Source organism: Mustela erminea, chromosome 2 (genome assembly GCF_009829155.1).
Source record: "Mustela erminea isolate mMusErm1 chromosome 2, mMusErm1.Pri, whole genome shotgun sequence".
NCBI lineage: Eukaryota > Metazoa > Chordata > Mammalia > Carnivora > Mustelidae > Mustela > Mustela erminea.
The window spans coordinates 110,623,298-110,641,120 of record NC_045615.1 but is presented as its reverse complement, the minus strand read 5'-3'; the positions used below and the strand labels follow the sequence as shown (position 1 = coordinate 110,641,120).

The 17,823-nt window shown below is 43.9% G+C and overlaps 2 protein-coding genes across 3 annotated transcripts in view; one reads left to right on the top strand and one right to left on the bottom strand.

Annotated features, from left to right (window-relative positions):
- FAM184B (family with sequence similarity 184 member B) overlaps window positions 1-8,507 on the top strand; it is a 165,437-nt gene extending 156,930 nt beyond the window's left edge. For both annotated transcript variants that reach the window (XM_032333958.1, XM_032333960.1), the window contains exons 14-18: window positions 466-612; window positions 2,554-2,671; window positions 4,488-4,592; window positions 5,872-6,071; window positions 7,550-8,507. In XM_032333958.1, the coding sequence (XP_032189849.1) occupies window positions 466-612; window positions 2,554-2,671; window positions 4,488-4,592; window positions 5,872-6,071; window positions 7,550-7,643 (664 nt within the window). In that variant the 3' untranslated portion in view covers window positions 7,644-8,507. The remainder of the gene's footprint in view (window positions 1-465; window positions 613-2,553; window positions 2,672-4,487; window positions 4,593-5,871; window positions 6,072-7,549) is intronic.
- A 2,718-nt stretch (window positions 8,508-11,225) lies between these two features.
- On the bottom strand, window positions 11,226-16,505 carry MED28 (mediator complex subunit 28). Its single transcript, XM_032333939.1, has 4 exons — window positions 16,312-16,505; window positions 14,324-14,390; window positions 13,525-13,637; window positions 11,226-12,260 (listed from the first exon to the last, which is right to left on the bottom strand). The coding sequence occupies exons 1-4, from the start codon at window positions 16,459-16,461 to the stop codon at window positions 12,063-12,065; spliced, it is 528 nt and encodes a 175-aa protein (XP_032189830.1). The 5' UTR covers window positions 16,462-16,505; the 3' UTR covers window positions 11,226-12,062.
- Between the last annotated feature and the right edge of the window lie 1,318 nt (window positions 16,506-17,823).

Genomic DNA, 17,823 nt, shown 5'->3' with positions numbered 1-17,823 from the left:
TTCCCCTAGACGGTGCCATCGTCTGCAAGTGGGGGTAAGACCACCAGCTTTCAGGGCTACCGTGGAATGCAGTGAAACATAAGCAGGATTTTGCACCGGCTCTGGCCTGGAGGAAGCCCTTGGTAAACCGTGGTGTTACTGTTATTGCCTATTCCAAGCTGGATAGCTTCTATCAGTTCTGAATTCACAGCTCTTTCACCCCGTTGTTGGAAAGTTTATAACTACAGATGGAATGCTGGGGTAGGAGGTGCTGAGAAGGGGTCCCACAGGCAGGGTTCGCATGGACCCCACAACTCAGAGCGCACAGGTCTTCTTCCCAGTGTCCTGACCTCACATTCATATAACCACTCCCCCAGACTGTCTCCCCAACCCAGCCACCCCGTGGAGGGTGGAGAATCCCCAGTGCCCATGAGGTTCAGTGCCCAGAGCACGGGCCAGCCTAGCTGAGCTCCCACCCACCTGCAGGCTGCTAGAGGAGGATCAGCAAGCCCAGCGGGCCCGGGAGGTGGAGAAGCTACGCCAGGAACACCGGAAGGAGATGCAGGCCATGGTGGCAGATTTTAGCAGCGCTCAAGCCCGGCTCCAGGCCCGGCTGGCTGCCCTGGAAACTGAGTAAGTGAGGTCTGGGGCCCGAGGTTGCGAGGGGGTAGTTGATGTACATTCTATTAGGGTGACCAGCTCATCCCAGTGTGCCTGGGACTCTCCCAGTTTTGAAACTACAAGTTCCCGAGTTCCAGGAAGCCCCTCAGTCCTGGGTACATGCGGAGAGCTGGTCCCCCTCACTGTGGGAGCCTGCATTCTCTGTGTGCAGAGCACTGGGACTTTGTGAGGAATGAGCACTGCCTTGTGGACTTGGTTTGACCCTCACACTGGGAAGAAATCAGAAGGATCAAGGCTATTTTTTTATAACATTTGCCCCTTCTCACATGCCTCATCTCATTGAATCTTTACAGCAGTCCTTCACGATGGAAACTGTTACTCCCCCAGACAGATAACAGATAAAGGAACCAAGGGGCCTTGTGCATGTTTGGATGCATTCATTGATTTATTCAACGGATGTTTATTAAGAGCCTACTGTGTGCCCTGCCCTATTTTAGGCTGGGAACTGAGCAAAGACTATGCTCTTTCAGAGCTCACAAATTCTAGATGGGGATTTAGACAAGAAGCAAATAAACATTTGACTCAGAGAAAGTTCTGGAAGAAAAACAGGATCTGTGTCCAGGGAGTGGCAGCGGTAGGCCAGGAAGGCCTGTCTAAGGAGGTGAGACTTAAGCACAAGCAGGTGGGGGGACCGAGAGAGCTATTTAGAGGAAGAGCATTCCCAGCAGAGACAACAGCAAGTGCAATGTTCCTGGGTCCTGCTTCATGTGCCTGAGCAGCCAGGAATAAGTGAGAGGGTGAGTGGTAGGAATTGAGGTTGGTGGGGTAGCTGGGAGGGATGAAGGAGACCCTGCACTAAACAGGAAGGAGTTTGGATGTGTTCAGGATTCACTGGGAAGCCATTGCAAGACTTTGAGCAGGGGTGACATGGTCTGATTTATCTTTTAATGGGTCATACTGGCTGCTGGGAGAAGAGAGGGGGGTAGTCAGGATTAGCAGCAGAAAGACTAGTTGGAAGGTGACAGGTGAAGCCACTTGTCTAAGGTCAAGCAGCACTGAGTGAATCTAAATGTCACCGGTCTGACCCTTAGTTCATGCTCTTTAAAAAATGTTCTCCACTGTCTCCAATACAAAGCAAATCATGAGAAATCCAGAGTGGAAGGTTTTATGAGCTACCACCTAGTGGGCACTTACCACATGCCAGCCTTCCAATATCTCACAAAATCTTCACAACCACCCTGTTTCGTGCCCATCTTAAAGAAGAGAGAACCAAAGGTCACAGGGAAAGGCTACGGACAGTCACCTAGCTAGAAAAAGTCAGAATAAGAATTAGATCCCAAGTCATCTCGCCCTAAAGTCCTGGCCTCTTATCAGCTACAGTCCATAGGTCCAAACAGCCATAACCCTCCCCCCCCCCACCATGCAGAGAGTTATTTCTCTCCAGGTTCGTGTCCAAAGTGCTAGTAGCTAGCTCTGTTACAGCGGCCCCGCCGCTCCGCCAGAGAACGGGCGCATGCCGCGTTCCGTATCGGCCAGCAGATGGCGCCAGAGCCACGTCGGCATTAGCCCAACTGCTGCAGCGGCGGTGGAGGGGGTGGGCATTTGGCGGGGGATTGGGGGGCATTATTTTGCTGAGGCCTTTGTCCAGTGACATCCCTGGTTCTTGAAGCTTCACCGAGAGCAGCGTGTGTATCACACACAGGCCTTTGGGTCCTTGGCCCCGCAGTCTCCGGGGAAGGTCAGACTGGGAGTTGGGGTCCTGTTCTCCCCCCGGAGCTCTGCAGTCAATTCAGTGGGTGGCCCTGGGCAAGCTCCCAGGGCGTCAGTTTCCCCTTTCATGAATAGAGAGATTAGCCTGCCAGGTTAAGCTCACAGCAACGTCCCCACCACGTCCACCTGTTTGTTGTTGGGTAATGACAGTAAGGAGACTAACTGCATGCCTGCTCCAAACAGACTAAAAGATTCCGGAGAGAAGACAGGGAAGGGGGCGTCCAGGCCAGAGGACGTTCAGCTCATAGGCCGTCTGCAGACCCGCCTGAAGGAGAGAGAGGAGATCATCAAGCAGCTCATGGTGAGGCTGTCGGGGCAACCAGGGGCTCTGCAGAGTTCTTCGGGAGAGCCATTCACTTTGCTCGGGGCCCTTCGATTTTAATCCTGATAACCCTAAAATCCCCTCCAGAAGACCCTTGATTCCTTTTGTCTATGATCTAAAAAACAAAACAAAACGAACAAAAAACATACGCCTGAAAAAAAAAACCACAGGAAAATAGATGCAGAAAAAGCACTCAGTCCCACAACATCTACCTGACGTTTTTGTTTTGTTTTGTTTTGTTTTTTCTTTAACCTACAGAATTGGAAAAATCCAGAATGGCTTGCCTTCTGAATTTTAGCAAATCAAGCCAATTATTGTTTATTGATCTTCCTTTTGCAAAAATGACTACCTGTTTTGCAATTAGCAAGCCACCTCCTGGACTCTTAGTTTTCTCCCTCTGGTTCTGTATCCAACAGCCTCCAAAGCCTAAGGCTGTTTCTTTGGAATGCCCCTTCCTCCATCCTCTCCTGCCCTGTCACAACCCACACACCTCATATCCCTATCTCCCGATAGCTTCATCCATTCCTTTGGGCACTAACCCACCTCTCCCTGCTCTCTGGTCTGGTTGAGAGCTGTATCACCACAGCTGAACTGCTTAGGAGTGCTTCCTCTGGCTTACATTCAGCTCTGGAGACTGTGGGTCTTAACTCACTCCTGTCAGTGTAGCCCACTATGGGGGACATCAGTCCAGCCACCTCCCCCCATCCCATCTCTGCCTCTACCACTTTAGTCCAAGCCCCTCTCACACACAGTGGAGAACTACTGGTCTCCCACTCGAACCTCCCCCACATGAACCAGAGCAATCTTCGAAAGTATATCATGTGATAGCACGTCTCTATTCAGCACTTCCCATGGCCTCCCGTCTTCTGCAAGTAATACCTACATCTTATGGTGGCCTCAGGTCCTCCCACACGTACAGCCATGTCTCTCAATTCTCACTCCCACTCCCATCCCGGACCATTCCCATCATATTAGTACACTGATGAGACCATCAGGAAAATTTCACCACTAACTGAAAATTAGATATTAAGGAATAGCTTGTTTGCTAAATATGACAGAAGTATTGTGGTTAAGTTTTTGGTTTTGGTTTTTTTTTTTTTTTTTTAAGAATCCTTATCTCTTAGAGATATGTATTAATGTTTTTACAGATGAAATTATACAATGACTGGAATTTGCTTTAAAAATAATACAGCATGGGGCGCCTGGGTGGCTCAGCAGGTTAAAGCCTCTGCCTTTGGCTCAGGTCATGATCCCAGGATCCCGGGATTGAGCCCCACATCCGGCTCTCTGCTTGGCAGGGAGCCTGCTTCCCTTTTCCCTTCCTCTCTCTCTGCCTGCCTCTCTGCCTACTTGTGATCTCTGTCTGTCAAATAAATAAATAAAATCTCTAAAAATAATACAGCAGGAAAGAAAAAAGTGGATAATGATACACATAAACAATAGCCATATGGTGTTTGTAGCTGGAGTTTTCTTTTTTATTAACTTTCTGCAGATGCTAAGAGTACCTGGACATATATATATACATATATATGTATAGTGTTTTCAAATATTGCTCTTTCCTATACAAGAGAAGCTAGGGACTCAAAGGCCACAGGAGTAAAGTTGCTTTCTCAAAGCTTCCCTGGACAGCAGCTTGATTCCCGGTGACCCCTGCTGACCTCCCCTTCCCTCCTGTGGGCTTTCTTCTCCTTGTGCTGTGATCTGCCCTCACACAGCCTTTTTCCTTCAGGTCAAATCCAGTGCTGTATAGTTAGGCTCATGTACTCATGTAGACTCAGTTGTATTGTTTTTCCAGGAGGAGAGAAGATTTCACTATGCAGCCTTCCCCAGTGCCATGTCCCATCGGAATCGGTCCTTCTCTTTCAATCCTCACCCAGGATATTTGACCCCTTCCATGAAGGTAAATTGGTTTCCTGGTTTCAAGCATCACACAATTCTGCTGGCTTTGTTTTCCTAAAGGTAACTGTAGCTTATTTGTCAGGGGGCTGGCATACATTCAGAGGGATAGCCACTAAAAGTAAGACTCACAGGAAACAGTCCAAATTAGTAGCAAACAGTATTTGTATCTGGCTAGGTGGATTATGTGTACTTATAATTTTTTAATTTTGTATGGGTTTTTTGTATTCTCCAAACTTCTTATAAATAAACATGTCACTGTTAATAACGGTTATATCTGGGTGATAGGGAGGAGAGTAAAGAGCAGGCATCTCCAGGGCGCCTGGGTGGCTCAGTGGGTTAAAGCCTCTGCTTTTGGCTCAGGTCATGATCTCAGGGTCCTGGGATCAAGTCCCACATTGGGCTCTCTGCTTAGCAGGGAGCCTGCTTCCTCCTCTCTCTCTGCCTGCCTCTCTGCCTATTTGTGATTTCTCTCTCTGTCAAATAAATAAAAATCTTAAAAAGAAAAAAGAGCAGGCATCTTCTACTTCTTTTTTTTTTTTAGGCATCTTCTACTTAATTTTTTAATCCCTGTATGTTTTTGCAAGTTGTTATAATGAAAATATTCACATCCAAGTCTCTCATCTGCTATCAAGAAATCTTAAAAGTGCTAAAAAATATTTTTTAATAGTTCAAAGGACAATAAACCTGATGTGAGCTCATTTATAATTTTTATATATGCCCCTCAGTGCAAAAAGATCTAAGTTTCACTCCAGAAATATTAACACATTTGAGGACAATGGGCCCAGCCCCTGCTGGGGGTTTTAGATGGCCTTGTAAAGCCTAAAACTTTTTTTTTTTTTTTAATTATAACACATCTATCCCTAGAAGTTTCTGATAAGATATTGTAAACCTATGTGTTTCTTAAAACATAAAGTAGACTGGAGGAAAAAATGCTTTAAAAAATAACATGTAAGGGGTGCCTGGGTGGCTTAGTCAGTGGAGTATCTGCCTTTGGCTCAGGTCATGATCCCAGGGTCCTGGAATTGAGCCCGGTGTCCGGCTCCCTGCTCAGCAGGGAGTCTGCTTCTCCCTCTGTCCTTCACCCTGCTTGTGCTCTCTCATGCACACTCTCTCTCTCAAGTAAATGAAATCTTAAAAAACAACAAACAAACAAACACGTAAGTATACAAATAAAATTATCGCCCCCTCTCCCATATAGTTTTGGCTGGGTGGGCCTTTTTGCTTTTACACTAATGCCTCTTTGGGGTAGCACTAAAAAGCCTTCCTTCTAATACAAACAGAAAAAGAAGATGGAGGAAGTGCCCAGCCGAGTGGTCAGTGTGCCAAACCTCGCCTCCTACGCAAAGAACTTTCTGAGTGGTGATCTGAGCTCCAGGATCAACGCTCCTCCAATAACTAAATCACCCAGCTTGGACCCAAGCCCTGGCTCTGGTCAGCCTTACAAACCTCCCCAGTCTCTAGATGCGAAAACTGCCACAAGGTAAGGGCTGCGGCGGGAGGGGAAGCTGTGATTTCCAGTTTCCATTAATAGGAGGGGAATTTGGATTCCTTTCTGGCACCTCTTAAATATCCGGCATTTGGGCAAATATAAAGAATGGTAAAACAAACCCGGTCTTAGAAAAATTACAATCAAGCCAAAGGGTTGTGTAAGAGGAAAGAAGTATGTCATTCTTTAGAAGAGGTACTATCTTGGTACCAAACTCCAGAAAGCCTTTTTCCATAGATTGGATAAGGGACACTCGGCTGGCCGTGTCACTGTGGCTAACACAGAAGAAGGACTCTCATCATCTGGCCCTGGGGTCTGGATTCAAATTCTGATCCTTCTTGTTCTTACCTAGGTTGCCTTGGGCAGATTACTTGACCTCTCTGGATCTCCATTTCCTTACCTCTAAAATGAAGATAGTATAGCATCTCCCTCATCAAACTGATGTGGGACTAAAGGAATGAATCTGTGGGACATGCTTAGCACAAGACCTGGTACAGAAGGTGTATTTCCACTGTTATTATTAAGGTTATGTCTCAAGATTTACTGTATCATCTTGAAGTTGTAAGAGCTCTTATCTATGGGTTTGGGAGCTTATTCATGATGTTTTCATATACCATCTCACTTTCCCAGAAACCCTTGCAACATGTTTCTTTTGGGAATGTGAGTTGTCCCTTTATTGGTTCACCCTCCTGTCCAGTCTTCCATTCAGAGGCAAAATTTTACATTCTGGGCTTTGAATTTTGCATTTCAGAAAGGGTTCCTTCTAAAAAGTTCCTTTTCCAAAGGCCCGCAACCCTGTGGCTACTTAGACAAAGGGGGAGGCACAGCCCTTTAGGAGTATTGAGCTGGACAGAGCCTCTGGCAGTCACCAAATGAATCCAGCCCTTTTGTTTCACAGCTGGGGTAACTGAGGCCTGGACCCCTGAGCACAGGCCTCTCAAACTGCTAGAGCCAGCTCCTGACTCTGGTTTCATCTCAGTAGCACACACCTGTCTGTAAAGCTTCACAGATGCAGACAGAGACCATTCCGGCAGGTATACATCATACTTCCTGGCTTACTGTCTCTTCAATTAATTAGGCTAATTCCACTGTCTTATTGAGATGCTAGGACACATTAGATAGCTCTTAGAGAAGCCAGACATTGTAAGGCTGTGATGATTAACTATCTCATAACCTTTTTTATGAGGTTTATAGTTTATTTGTGCCTGAAATAAATAAGGCTGCACGATATGCCTCCCTAGTCTAAAGTAAACTGGAGACCGTGTTTTCAAAATGGGAATTGGATGTTCCCTCCCCACCCCCACCTTTCACAACTTGCTTCCAGCTATGAATGTTGGCCAGTTACACTGTACTGTCTTTCCAAGAGTAACGAAGCAGCTTTCTTTCCCTGAAAGATAGCGGGGTATTAAGGTGTTTGCTGAGTAATTTTCAAAACCATCTAAGCAACTTTTTGTTTGTTGGCGTGTTTCTAGGACACAAGATGGTGAAACAGCCCAACCCAAAGAAGTCCAGCAGAAACAGAGCTCTGCCCACCAGGAATGGTTTACCAAGTATTTTTCTTTCTGAACTGGTTCTTGGGATCCATCAGAAAGAGGACATTTGAAAAACATTTCTTTTAAAGCATCTGATTGAAGGAATGAACTAAACAACCAACCAATCAAATAACTTGCTTGTGATATGGTTTATATATATTAGCCAAAACAAATTTTGGCCTTAACATTTCATACTATTTCATTGTGACACCAGTGCTTAAAAAAAATTCTTGCCATTAAGGTAACCTCCCCGCCCCAATATGTGTTATCAAAAGGCACCCTAGAAAAATATTAATGTTGCTGATAACATTCACATTGTATTTCTAGTACCCAGAAGGTTTCATTCCACTTTATGGAATATCAGGCTTTGTGATTTCCATGGTCTACTCTAAAAGTGGTTTCATCTTTCCTTAGAATGCTAGTTATCTCCACTTAAAAAGTATTTCTATGTAAATGACACAATTCCAAAATGCACATTCAACCTCAGTAGGAAGAAGGATAAAAGTTCAAGATACTCATGAAAGCCAATTAAAAACAAAATGAGGCAAAACTAGGAGTGGACTATAGCCGACCTTGGCATACCTGGATTGAATGCTTTGACTTTATAGCTCCAGGACATGAAGCCTACATGTAGAATACAGAGGGAATAACACCTACCTCAAAAGGGGCTTTACAAGAATTAAGCAAAATATTATGGTGAATGATACCAATCATGAATTAGAATTAACCACTGCCAGAATTTTTCTGTAAATAACTGAGCCTTGCCCCGTCACACATCTCAGTTTCAATGACTATAGTTTCAATTTGGTCACTTGTCAAGGTTTCTAGAGTATTCTATGAAGTCAAAGATCTACTGAACTTGTGGTCTTTGGGCTTGGGCCCTTTGCCTCACGGTGCATTGTTTCTCCATTGCATGGATGCTCAGTACATTAAAGGGACTCAGGACTGGCCATTCACAGTGCTGACTGTGAAAGTCCACGCTGAATTGTCTGACCTTCTGACAGCGATATGACAAGACTCAATACATTTGGGCAAAATATGTTCTCAGTCCTTTGGTGCTGGCCACAGGTGGCCATAAACAGTTGTTTATTCTATGCACTGTCAAACCTTTGCTCTTTGAATAAAACTTCAAACAACTGGGCAATAAAAATGGCTGTGACTTGTATTGTTTTCCCAAAGAAAGGTGAAATTAGATGAAGATGGATCATAGAAATAGAATGTTCACATTAACCTCAATTAGATCATCTTCAAATAAAAAGTAGCTGCTTCCATACATCATTCTGAGAGAAATCCAATTACAAATCACAATTTAATAAAGGTAAAATCACTAATCAAAACATGTGGCCCTATAATTTCTTAAATGACAATACTTGTCCCAGACATGTAATATACCATGTTATTTTCAGTGTCTCTTTTTCTTTAATGATTTTATTTATTTTAGAGAGAGGGAGAGAGTTTGAGAGACCACAGGTTGGGGGGCAGCACAGAGGGAGAGGGAGAAGCAGCATCTCCACAGAATAAGGAGCCCAAATTGGGGTTCAATCCCAGGACCGAGTTCATGACCTGAGCTGAAGTCAGATGCTTAACCAAATGAGCCACCCAGGGGTCCCACTATCACATTTTCTTAGTTATCTTGTTTCCCGCTTAAGGTGAGCATTGTAGGATCATGCTTCCATTTTGTGTTTTAAAAACTATGTATGGATAGCTCTGTTTATTGAAATATTTTTCCAACACTGCAACTCCTGATGACTAGCAAAGCAGGCTGCACCTTGTACAACTGTCTCCTTTAATTAATTCAGCAGGATACAAGCTGCAGGGACAGAGTTTTATTGAGACTCTACATCTGTCTGATTTCTTTCTTGGTGCAGCTGAGTGAAAGATGGTTAAATTTCTAGGTTCTATCCTGCAATGATTACATCTTTGTTAAATAAATCTGTGCATGCTTCTACCCTTTCTTTCTTTTTTCTTTTTAAAGATTTTTTTTTTTTTTTTAAAGATTTTATTTGTTTGTCAGAGAGAAAGAGGGAGAGCGAGCGAGCACAGGCAGACAGAATGGCAGGCAGAGACAGAGGGAGAAGCAGGCTCCCTGCCGAGCAAGGAGCCAGATGTGGGACTCGATCCCAGGACACTGGGATCATGACCTGAGCCGAAGGCAGCTGCCCAACCAACTGAGCTACCCAGGCATCCCCTACCATTTATTTCTTTAGGACAAATTCCTTGAGTGAAGTAAAGCATCAAAGGATACATGCTTAAGCTTTCTGTGACGTATCAAGATTATCATCTAGAAAGTTCCTATCAAGTTTACACCTTCACCAGCAGTGACTAAAATCCTACCTCTCCATACCATAGAAAACACTGACAAAGAAACTCAAACTGAGAGAGAAAACGTTCTTCCAGTTTTTGTGTACATAATCTGATTCCATCAGTCTCTCAAGAGTGAGTGGTCCAGAGCTGACAGTGATAGCTTGGGGAGAACAGTGGAGATGAAGAGAAATGAACTGATTCAGGATTGAGTCAGGGGGGAGAATCACCAAGATTTGGTGGTAATCAAGATTTGGTGATAAATCTTGGTAGGCCCTATTATGACAGGAGGAAGGGCTAACACTGCTAGGGCGAAACTGTAAAGGAAGATTGCTGTAAAGCGTTTCTTAATTAGGGTGGAAAAGAATGAACTCACCCAAGCAATGGCTGCTATCATGTACCTGAGCCCTTATCACCTGCTCTAGCATCAATGTAACAGCCAACACAGTGGTTGCACTTGAGGTTACTTGGTCTTTATACTCATTCTCCAGGATCCATCTGAATTCCGCAAGGACGAGGTTGGCCAGATTAACAACCCTGAGGTCGTAGAACAAAAGTAAAAACAACTTTTAAGAGCTTTGTTTCATCTACACTGAGGGGTTGGCCCCAGCTGCACAGACAAGAAGGAGTAATAAGTATCATGCATAAAAGATAAATAATAAATGGCCAGTATATATTCTGAGAGGAACAATGCCTACTTCTCATGAGGGGCTCAGAAACGGATATAAATCTCTAACCCTCAGGGACAATCAAGCAAGGTGGACAGAGAAAGAGGAAGTCCCATGTCCCTGGGTGGGGTGCAGCAGCGAGGGCATGCAGAGGCTTCAGGGACCAGGTGGCATCCAGGCCAAACAACCATAAATGGATGGATATCAACCTTATTGAGGGAGGAGCCTTCAAGGCTGAAGGAATCAAAACAAGTCAGGATACAGGGTGTAGAAGTACTGCCTGTTTAGAAAACAATAGAGCATTTGTTTTCAGTTAGGAGGTGTCATCTAATAAGCGACTGTAAACACAGAGAAAGGAAAAATCTCACCTAGGGAGCACTACTCTCAATGCCCTTCTGTACTTCCCAAAGGCAGCTCAATAGTGAATCTCATTGGCCTCTGTAACCAACAAGAGGGTAAAATGTCTTCCCAAATGCTGAGGCTCCCATGATTTTTGAGGATGGGGAGTTTGCTGAGAGTCATCCTGCAGCCCACTCCCCACCCAGAGGCCTCAGTCCCTTGGTATCAATGTCACTCATTAGCAAGAACCATCCTTAGTGGAAAATTCAGCTACAAAAAAAACCAGAAACAAGAAAGACACAAGCAAATTCAAAATGAAAAGAGATGATCATAGCAAGCTTTAATATTTCATACTGCATATATGCCTCAAGCATCACACTGAAAACAAAGTCTGCCCCCTTACTTACAGTGATTCATCACTGGAGAACATAACAAAACTAGCTTATTACTGCTCCTACTACACACCCCCACTCCAAAAACTGGAAAAACACCACACAAAATATAAAGGTTAGTCCAAATAAAAGTCAACATCAACGTAAGGATTGTACCATATTATTACTATTCTAACTTACGATATTATAACCTTTTCAACCTATTTACAAAATATCCTCATTCTAAGAGCTCCAGATACATTACAAATATCACTGTATTAGATTCTTCTTCTTGAGGTAATTTAAAGTCTTGAAACATGCAAATATACCTATTTTTCTGCACAACTACTGAGGGATAATTGTCATGAAAGGCCTACAAACAAAATCCTCACCTTCTGATTCTTAGATCAGATCATACAAGCTAATCTAAAACTGGAAACACGAAGAGACTAAGTCATACAAAAACAGTAAGTACAAACAGAAAAAAGAAACATGAAAAGGAAATCTGTAAGTGGCATCACACTAACAGTCTAAACTTTGCTACAGATGGGAAAATTTACTTGATTTACCAAAACTGTATAGGCATTTTATAAAGTACTCAAAAAATAACGCTTAAAAAAATAAGGGGAAAATTTTAGGTGAGATCATCAACAAAAATCATCTTATTCTTTGGCAAAGAGTTCTTCCAAAATGTCATGTCCACAAGAAGTGATGTCTGTCAAGACTGTGTTTAGGCTGACTCACACACCAGATCACCTTCAGACCAGCTCTGACTCAGGTTTGCTTCATTGGTGCAGGGATATTAGCTGATGCCTGCTCGAGGTAGGCCAAGGAGCCCTGAGGGATCTCAGCTGGCTTTTTGTGCTGCACGTTGATGTCTTCCAGCACCTGCTGCCAATGCCTCAGTTTTGTCAAGTGCTTCTGGACCAGAGCATCTTTCCGTTGTAACTCATTCCTTAGTTCCGAGACATCCTACAAACGAAGACAACGAAGTAAGAGTAAGCTCATGAAAAGTGAAAACAGTTCCTGATCTAGTAAGAGCTCTAAGAAGTAATTCAAATCAGGAGAATCAATTAAACCATTGTACACCTATTATCCTGCCTGGCTCCACTATCTATAAACAACCTGCAGCAGCTCCTCCAATGGAAGATACCTGCCTAACACTGGGAGTTTTTATTTTTCATTTTAATTTAGTAAGTAATACAGATGTTCCAATATTCTAAAGTACCAAAGGGTAGTCTCTTTCCCATCCCAGTCCCCAGGCACCCAATACCTCCATTCAAAGGCTACTGCTGAGATCTTTTACACTGAGAACCTGAAACATATGAGAACTACTGTTTAAAAAAGAGTCCAAAACCACTGTTCTATCAGTTCAGGATAAAGTGTTAAAATCTCATATTCAAGAGTTTTTTAAATGAATACCAACATTACAATTCTTTATTAAGGCCTGACCTCAAACACACCTATGTTCCTAGTCAAGTGTTCAAATCAGGAAATGATCTGGCAAGATAAACTAAAAATATCATTTTACCCTTCATGTTCTCAATAGCTGGTATCAGTGAATAAAAAGAATGTTTTTAATTAACTGGGAGGACTTACTTCAAAAGTCCCCAAAACAAGCCTTTCAATTTAGTGTTTCTCATTAGGGGCATCACAGGTCTCTTGGGCAAGATGATGATTCTCCCTTCCACAATTCATTTGGCAGGCTTTGGCCCAACACACTGAATGCCAATAAAGCCTCCCAGTCATCATGGCAACCTCAACACATTTCCAAATGCCCCCGATTAACCAACTGAGATAAATGAAATCCTGAGTCTCAAGGAAGCTGGACGAAACATTTAATTTTTGATTCCTTGAAGAAACTTGAGCCCTTCCTGCGTCTAAGGCAGCTGGGGATACACACACGCCAGTTTCTGTCCAAAATGAGCTTGTCATCTACATTAATGGTTTCTCCACTTTTTTCAAGCAGAACCTCTCCTGAAGGAAAAGTCTTTCATGAAAGCCAGCAAATTACACTGCTCTGTTTGAGTCCATCTTTCCTCCACGACCCCTTGGCTCCACTACCTGCCCAGCTTGTCATCAACACTGACAACTAGCAACATTTGTATTCAATCTACAAAGCCCTACAATAACTCACGGGAAAAGGATATATATCTCATTTAAAGCACAGAAGCACAGATAGAATCCTGACAACATGTGTTTTTCCTAAAAGTTAAGGAGAAATGTGAGTTCATACCTCTTTGATAACTTGCTCTGGTTTCTGGACAGATAACTGCAATCTTTTCTGTAGGAAAAAACATTCCGTCTGTCTTGCAATATCCAGAAATTTCTGGATACACTGATCAACACCTTATGAGAAAAAGGTCAAAATATTAAGAAAAACCCTAGATACATGCATCTCCCTCATAAATGAACAGTCAAAATATCAAAATGGCACCTTCCCACAGATGTAATCTGGAATTTTAATTCTGGTCACAGCAGTGATACTGACTCCCAACCCCCATGTATTAACCAACATTAAGTAGCACATAATTTGTGCTTTTATGAGTTGAATGATACCTCAGTACAACACAAAAGTTCTTCTGAAGAGAGATAATCCAGAGATCCAGCAATTAGCATCATGACTTCCAGTTAAAACGTAACATGTAAAATATGGTACAAAAAAAGTCAGAAACACTGGTTGCCTCTGAGGCTAACTTGGCTGAAGTCAGGGAAGCACAAGAGACTTTTCTGTGTAATACCTTCAAAAAATAATCAAAACTTGGGTTTTTGAAAAAAGCAGTATGCATTGCTGGTTATCTCTGACCTATACCAAAATGGAAAAAAAAGCTCAATTTAAGTGGTTCATTATGAGTGACATGTCAATTAATGAACTGAACAAAGAACCAGCAGTATACAGAAATGACTGCATAAAGCTTATTCCCTGGAAAAGTTCTCCCAGGATACAAACAGAACTGAAACACATCGAGTATATATTCAGTAATTAGGAAGCTTGCTGAAGGTAAGAACATAGTCTACAGAGAGTAAATTCTTACCAGTTCTAATTTCTTCCTGATCCGTGCCATTGACATAGTCCTGACTCACAAGAGAAGCAAAGCAAGCCTGTGTGACCCAAAAAAAATGTAAGAAAAAATATTTCATTCACATGTCAAAAATCTTACTTCAGAGTAAGGAATAACTTCTCTTGAATTCATTCAATGAGCTGATAGAGTCCGGGTTTGCACATCAGCTGACAAGATATACTACTGCTGATGAAGAAACTTGGTACACTGAGTCTATCAGACCCTCAGAGGGAGACCTGCAAATGAGGCTGCTGGTATTTGCTACCACCACCACCTGGTCCCAACTCCTGCCACTCACCCACTTCCTCGCAGTCCCATTCCACACCAGGACTGACACACAACAGGTTCCTTCACTGTTTGACAAATATTCATCAAGCACTTGCTATATAGTACCACTGTATTAGCACTGATGGAGGAAAGAGAGATAGGTGGCCTCTGACTTTATGGGCCTGGTTTAGTGGTAAATCCCACAAAAGGGGGGCGCCTGGGTGGCTCAGTGGGTTAAAGCCTCTGCTTTCGGCTCAGGTCATGATCCCAGGGTCCTGGGATGGAGCCCCACATCGGGCTCTCTGCTCAGCAGGGAGCCTGCTTCCTCCTCTCTCTCTGCCTGCCTCTCTGCCTACTTGTGATCTCTGTCAAGTAAATGAATAAAATCTTAAAAAAAAAAAAAAAAATCCTACAAAAGGCACCAGGGGCAGATCCACTGAGGAAGTAATACACAATTTGGAGGAGGGGACCTGGAAACCCAGAGAGAACATAAACAGCACACGGAGAAAAAGTCTTCTGTGGTCAGAGTAAGAGGAAACTGCAATGGAGCTGAGAGTTGAATATGCTGAGCTAGGAATACCACAGTAAACCTTCTGACTTTATCTCAAGATTGACAGGTAGCCACTAAAGGGTTTTAAGCATTAGAGCACTGGTGTCTGCTCTGGCCAAGACTTCTACAAGGCCAATCTTTCAGCAAGCACTCATGACTGACAGCCACCTCATCTCAATGCTAAATGCTGCTCTAAAGCTTACCAAACCCTCTCCTTCATGGCTTGGCACCACTGCAAAGGCATCTCATCCTCCTCCCAGATGAATTTCGATGTCTTTTAATCAGTTACTTCCAAGTTTTTTAATGTACAGTCCCAGGTAAAAGCATTTTTCCCATGCAGCCCCAATAACACATTCATTAACAACCTACATTCACGCTCTACTCTGCTATTATACACAGTATAAAACTCACCCGACTAGGACTTAAAATGTGGAAAGGCAGCTGCAATTAAAAGTTATTTTATTTCCACACAATAAAGGCTCATCTTCCGCTCTAGAGACCACTGAAAGCCATTTTATTTTTAAGCACCTATTTTTACCTCTCCTTTGTCTACCACTCCCCATTTCCCTTGCTAGAGGGGTTAACTTCTTGGGTAGAACTCAGAATCTGGGTCATCCTTGTCTCCCTCACTCTCTCCAGCTTCCCTTCTTTCCCCTCGAGTACCAAATTTCACACAGTAACCTTCACAGAAGTCCATCTCAGCTCCAAGAGTCCATTAGTTTGGAGCCATCTGAGGATGAGCCAAACGGAAAGAACACAGAACGTAGCAGTGTGACGTTACCTATCCTAGATGAACCAGTATTAAACACGCAGGAGTGCGGGGAAGAGCGCTCAGGGCTCAAAAAAGGATGGAACAGGTACAACAGACGGGGAACCTAGACGGGTCCCAAAGCTGGGGATGGGCAAACTTCAAGCCCACGTGCTTCCAGAAACATAAAGCTTACATCTGTGCCAGCAGACCTGAGCAGAATGCCGGTCACCACTCAACGTGGAAACTAAAGCAAGTGACTTCCGTTCTCTGAGCCTGTTCCCCTATACCCAAGCCTGACGTGGGCATCGCTGAAAGAAGACAACTGCCCAGGCGCAGCTTCTGTTTCAGGAAAGAAGGCAGGCTGGGAACACAGACGCCCCAGTCTCATCTTACCTCAAAAGAAGACTCCAACTCATCCACCAAGGTGCTGTTAGAAGTTCTCGGAGGGCCTGGCGCGGCCTGAAGAAGCGAAGCTTGGCCCCTGGAGTCCCCGGGGTGTCCAGGTGGCTGCCCGGAGAACATACCTCCCAGTGGAGCCGCCATTTCTGGAATGGCGCGCAAGAGGCACCGTGCGGCTGCGCAGGCTGGCGGGCGCGGCGCACGTGACGGCCCTAGTCATGTGACATTGAGGGCCTCCGCAGGCGTCCTTGGGGCTCCAGGGAAACCGCAGGTTTGATAACCCTCGCTTTCTCTTCCTCTGCCGGTAGGCGGCCAGGCTTTTTCTTTTCCTAATTTAAGAATTAAAGGCTCTACCAGGATTCGACGCAGTTGTGGGAAGTGGAGAATCAGTAGCTACGGTGGAACCAGCCCTTTCCCCGGATTCGGTTACTCCTGCGTCCAAGTCCTGCCTTTGTACTTGAGATTTGGAGTGATTTTGGCCAAGGTTTTCTCTCTCTGGGCTCAGGTTAGTGATTGGTAGGAGGGAGGCACCCATTCATTCCACAGTAATTGAGCCCTTACAGTGCACCAGTGACTGATCTACTGTGGATGTAACGGGAACAAACTGGCAAAGTTACCCCTAAGTTCTCTGTGCGAAGAGGCAGGTAACAGAAACACTAGTCTCTGTTCGCCTTGGATATTTATGGTTGCGTTAAAACCACATATGCGGTCTTTCAGTAACTTCCTTTTAGCAGTCATTTATCTTTTCAGAAGCTAAGGCTTTTTTTCCCATTATATTTTACAGTTATCCAGCACATTGAGCCTTCCGTGCCCTAGGCTCTATTTAATCTGGGGTTATAACAGTCACCCCCAAGTCTCTGTTGTCGTGTTTACTGTTTTTGTGGAGGAGAGACACACAAATATATATAGCAATATGTAGTGGAGATAAATGATAAGAAGAAAAATGAAACCCAGTAAACAAATGGCTAGTGATGGGTTTGAGATGGGTAGCTGTCCTCTCAAAGAGATCTGGGCTAGAATGACTGGAATGAAAATGTAACCAGAGAAGTTTTCTAGACAGAGGGGTCCTTGAAGAAAGAACCCATCTGGCATAGTTAGGAACCACAGAAAGGCCAGTGGGGCTAGAGTGGGGGAGGCAGGGCAGTAGCAGCTAGAAAAAGCAAAGGCTCCCCTTTGCCCATCAGGTTTCAGATCAAAACTCCTCTTCCTGTCAGTCTAAATTAGCCCCACACTTCCAGCCACTTCACCATTTAATTTTCTTTATAGCACTTAATCATTACATGAAATTATGTGGTTCATTTGTCTTCATTAACAAAGTCACCTAACACACATGCACCAATAGGAAAGTAAGACCTGCCTGTCTTGATCACCTGTATTCTCAGCACCCCAAAACTGTCAGGCATAATTGTTGACCAAACAAAAATATAACACCATCAGGAAACTAGTGGGCTCCAGCAATTCTCAAACTGTTCTGGGTCTTAGGACCCTTTTACACTCCCAAAATAT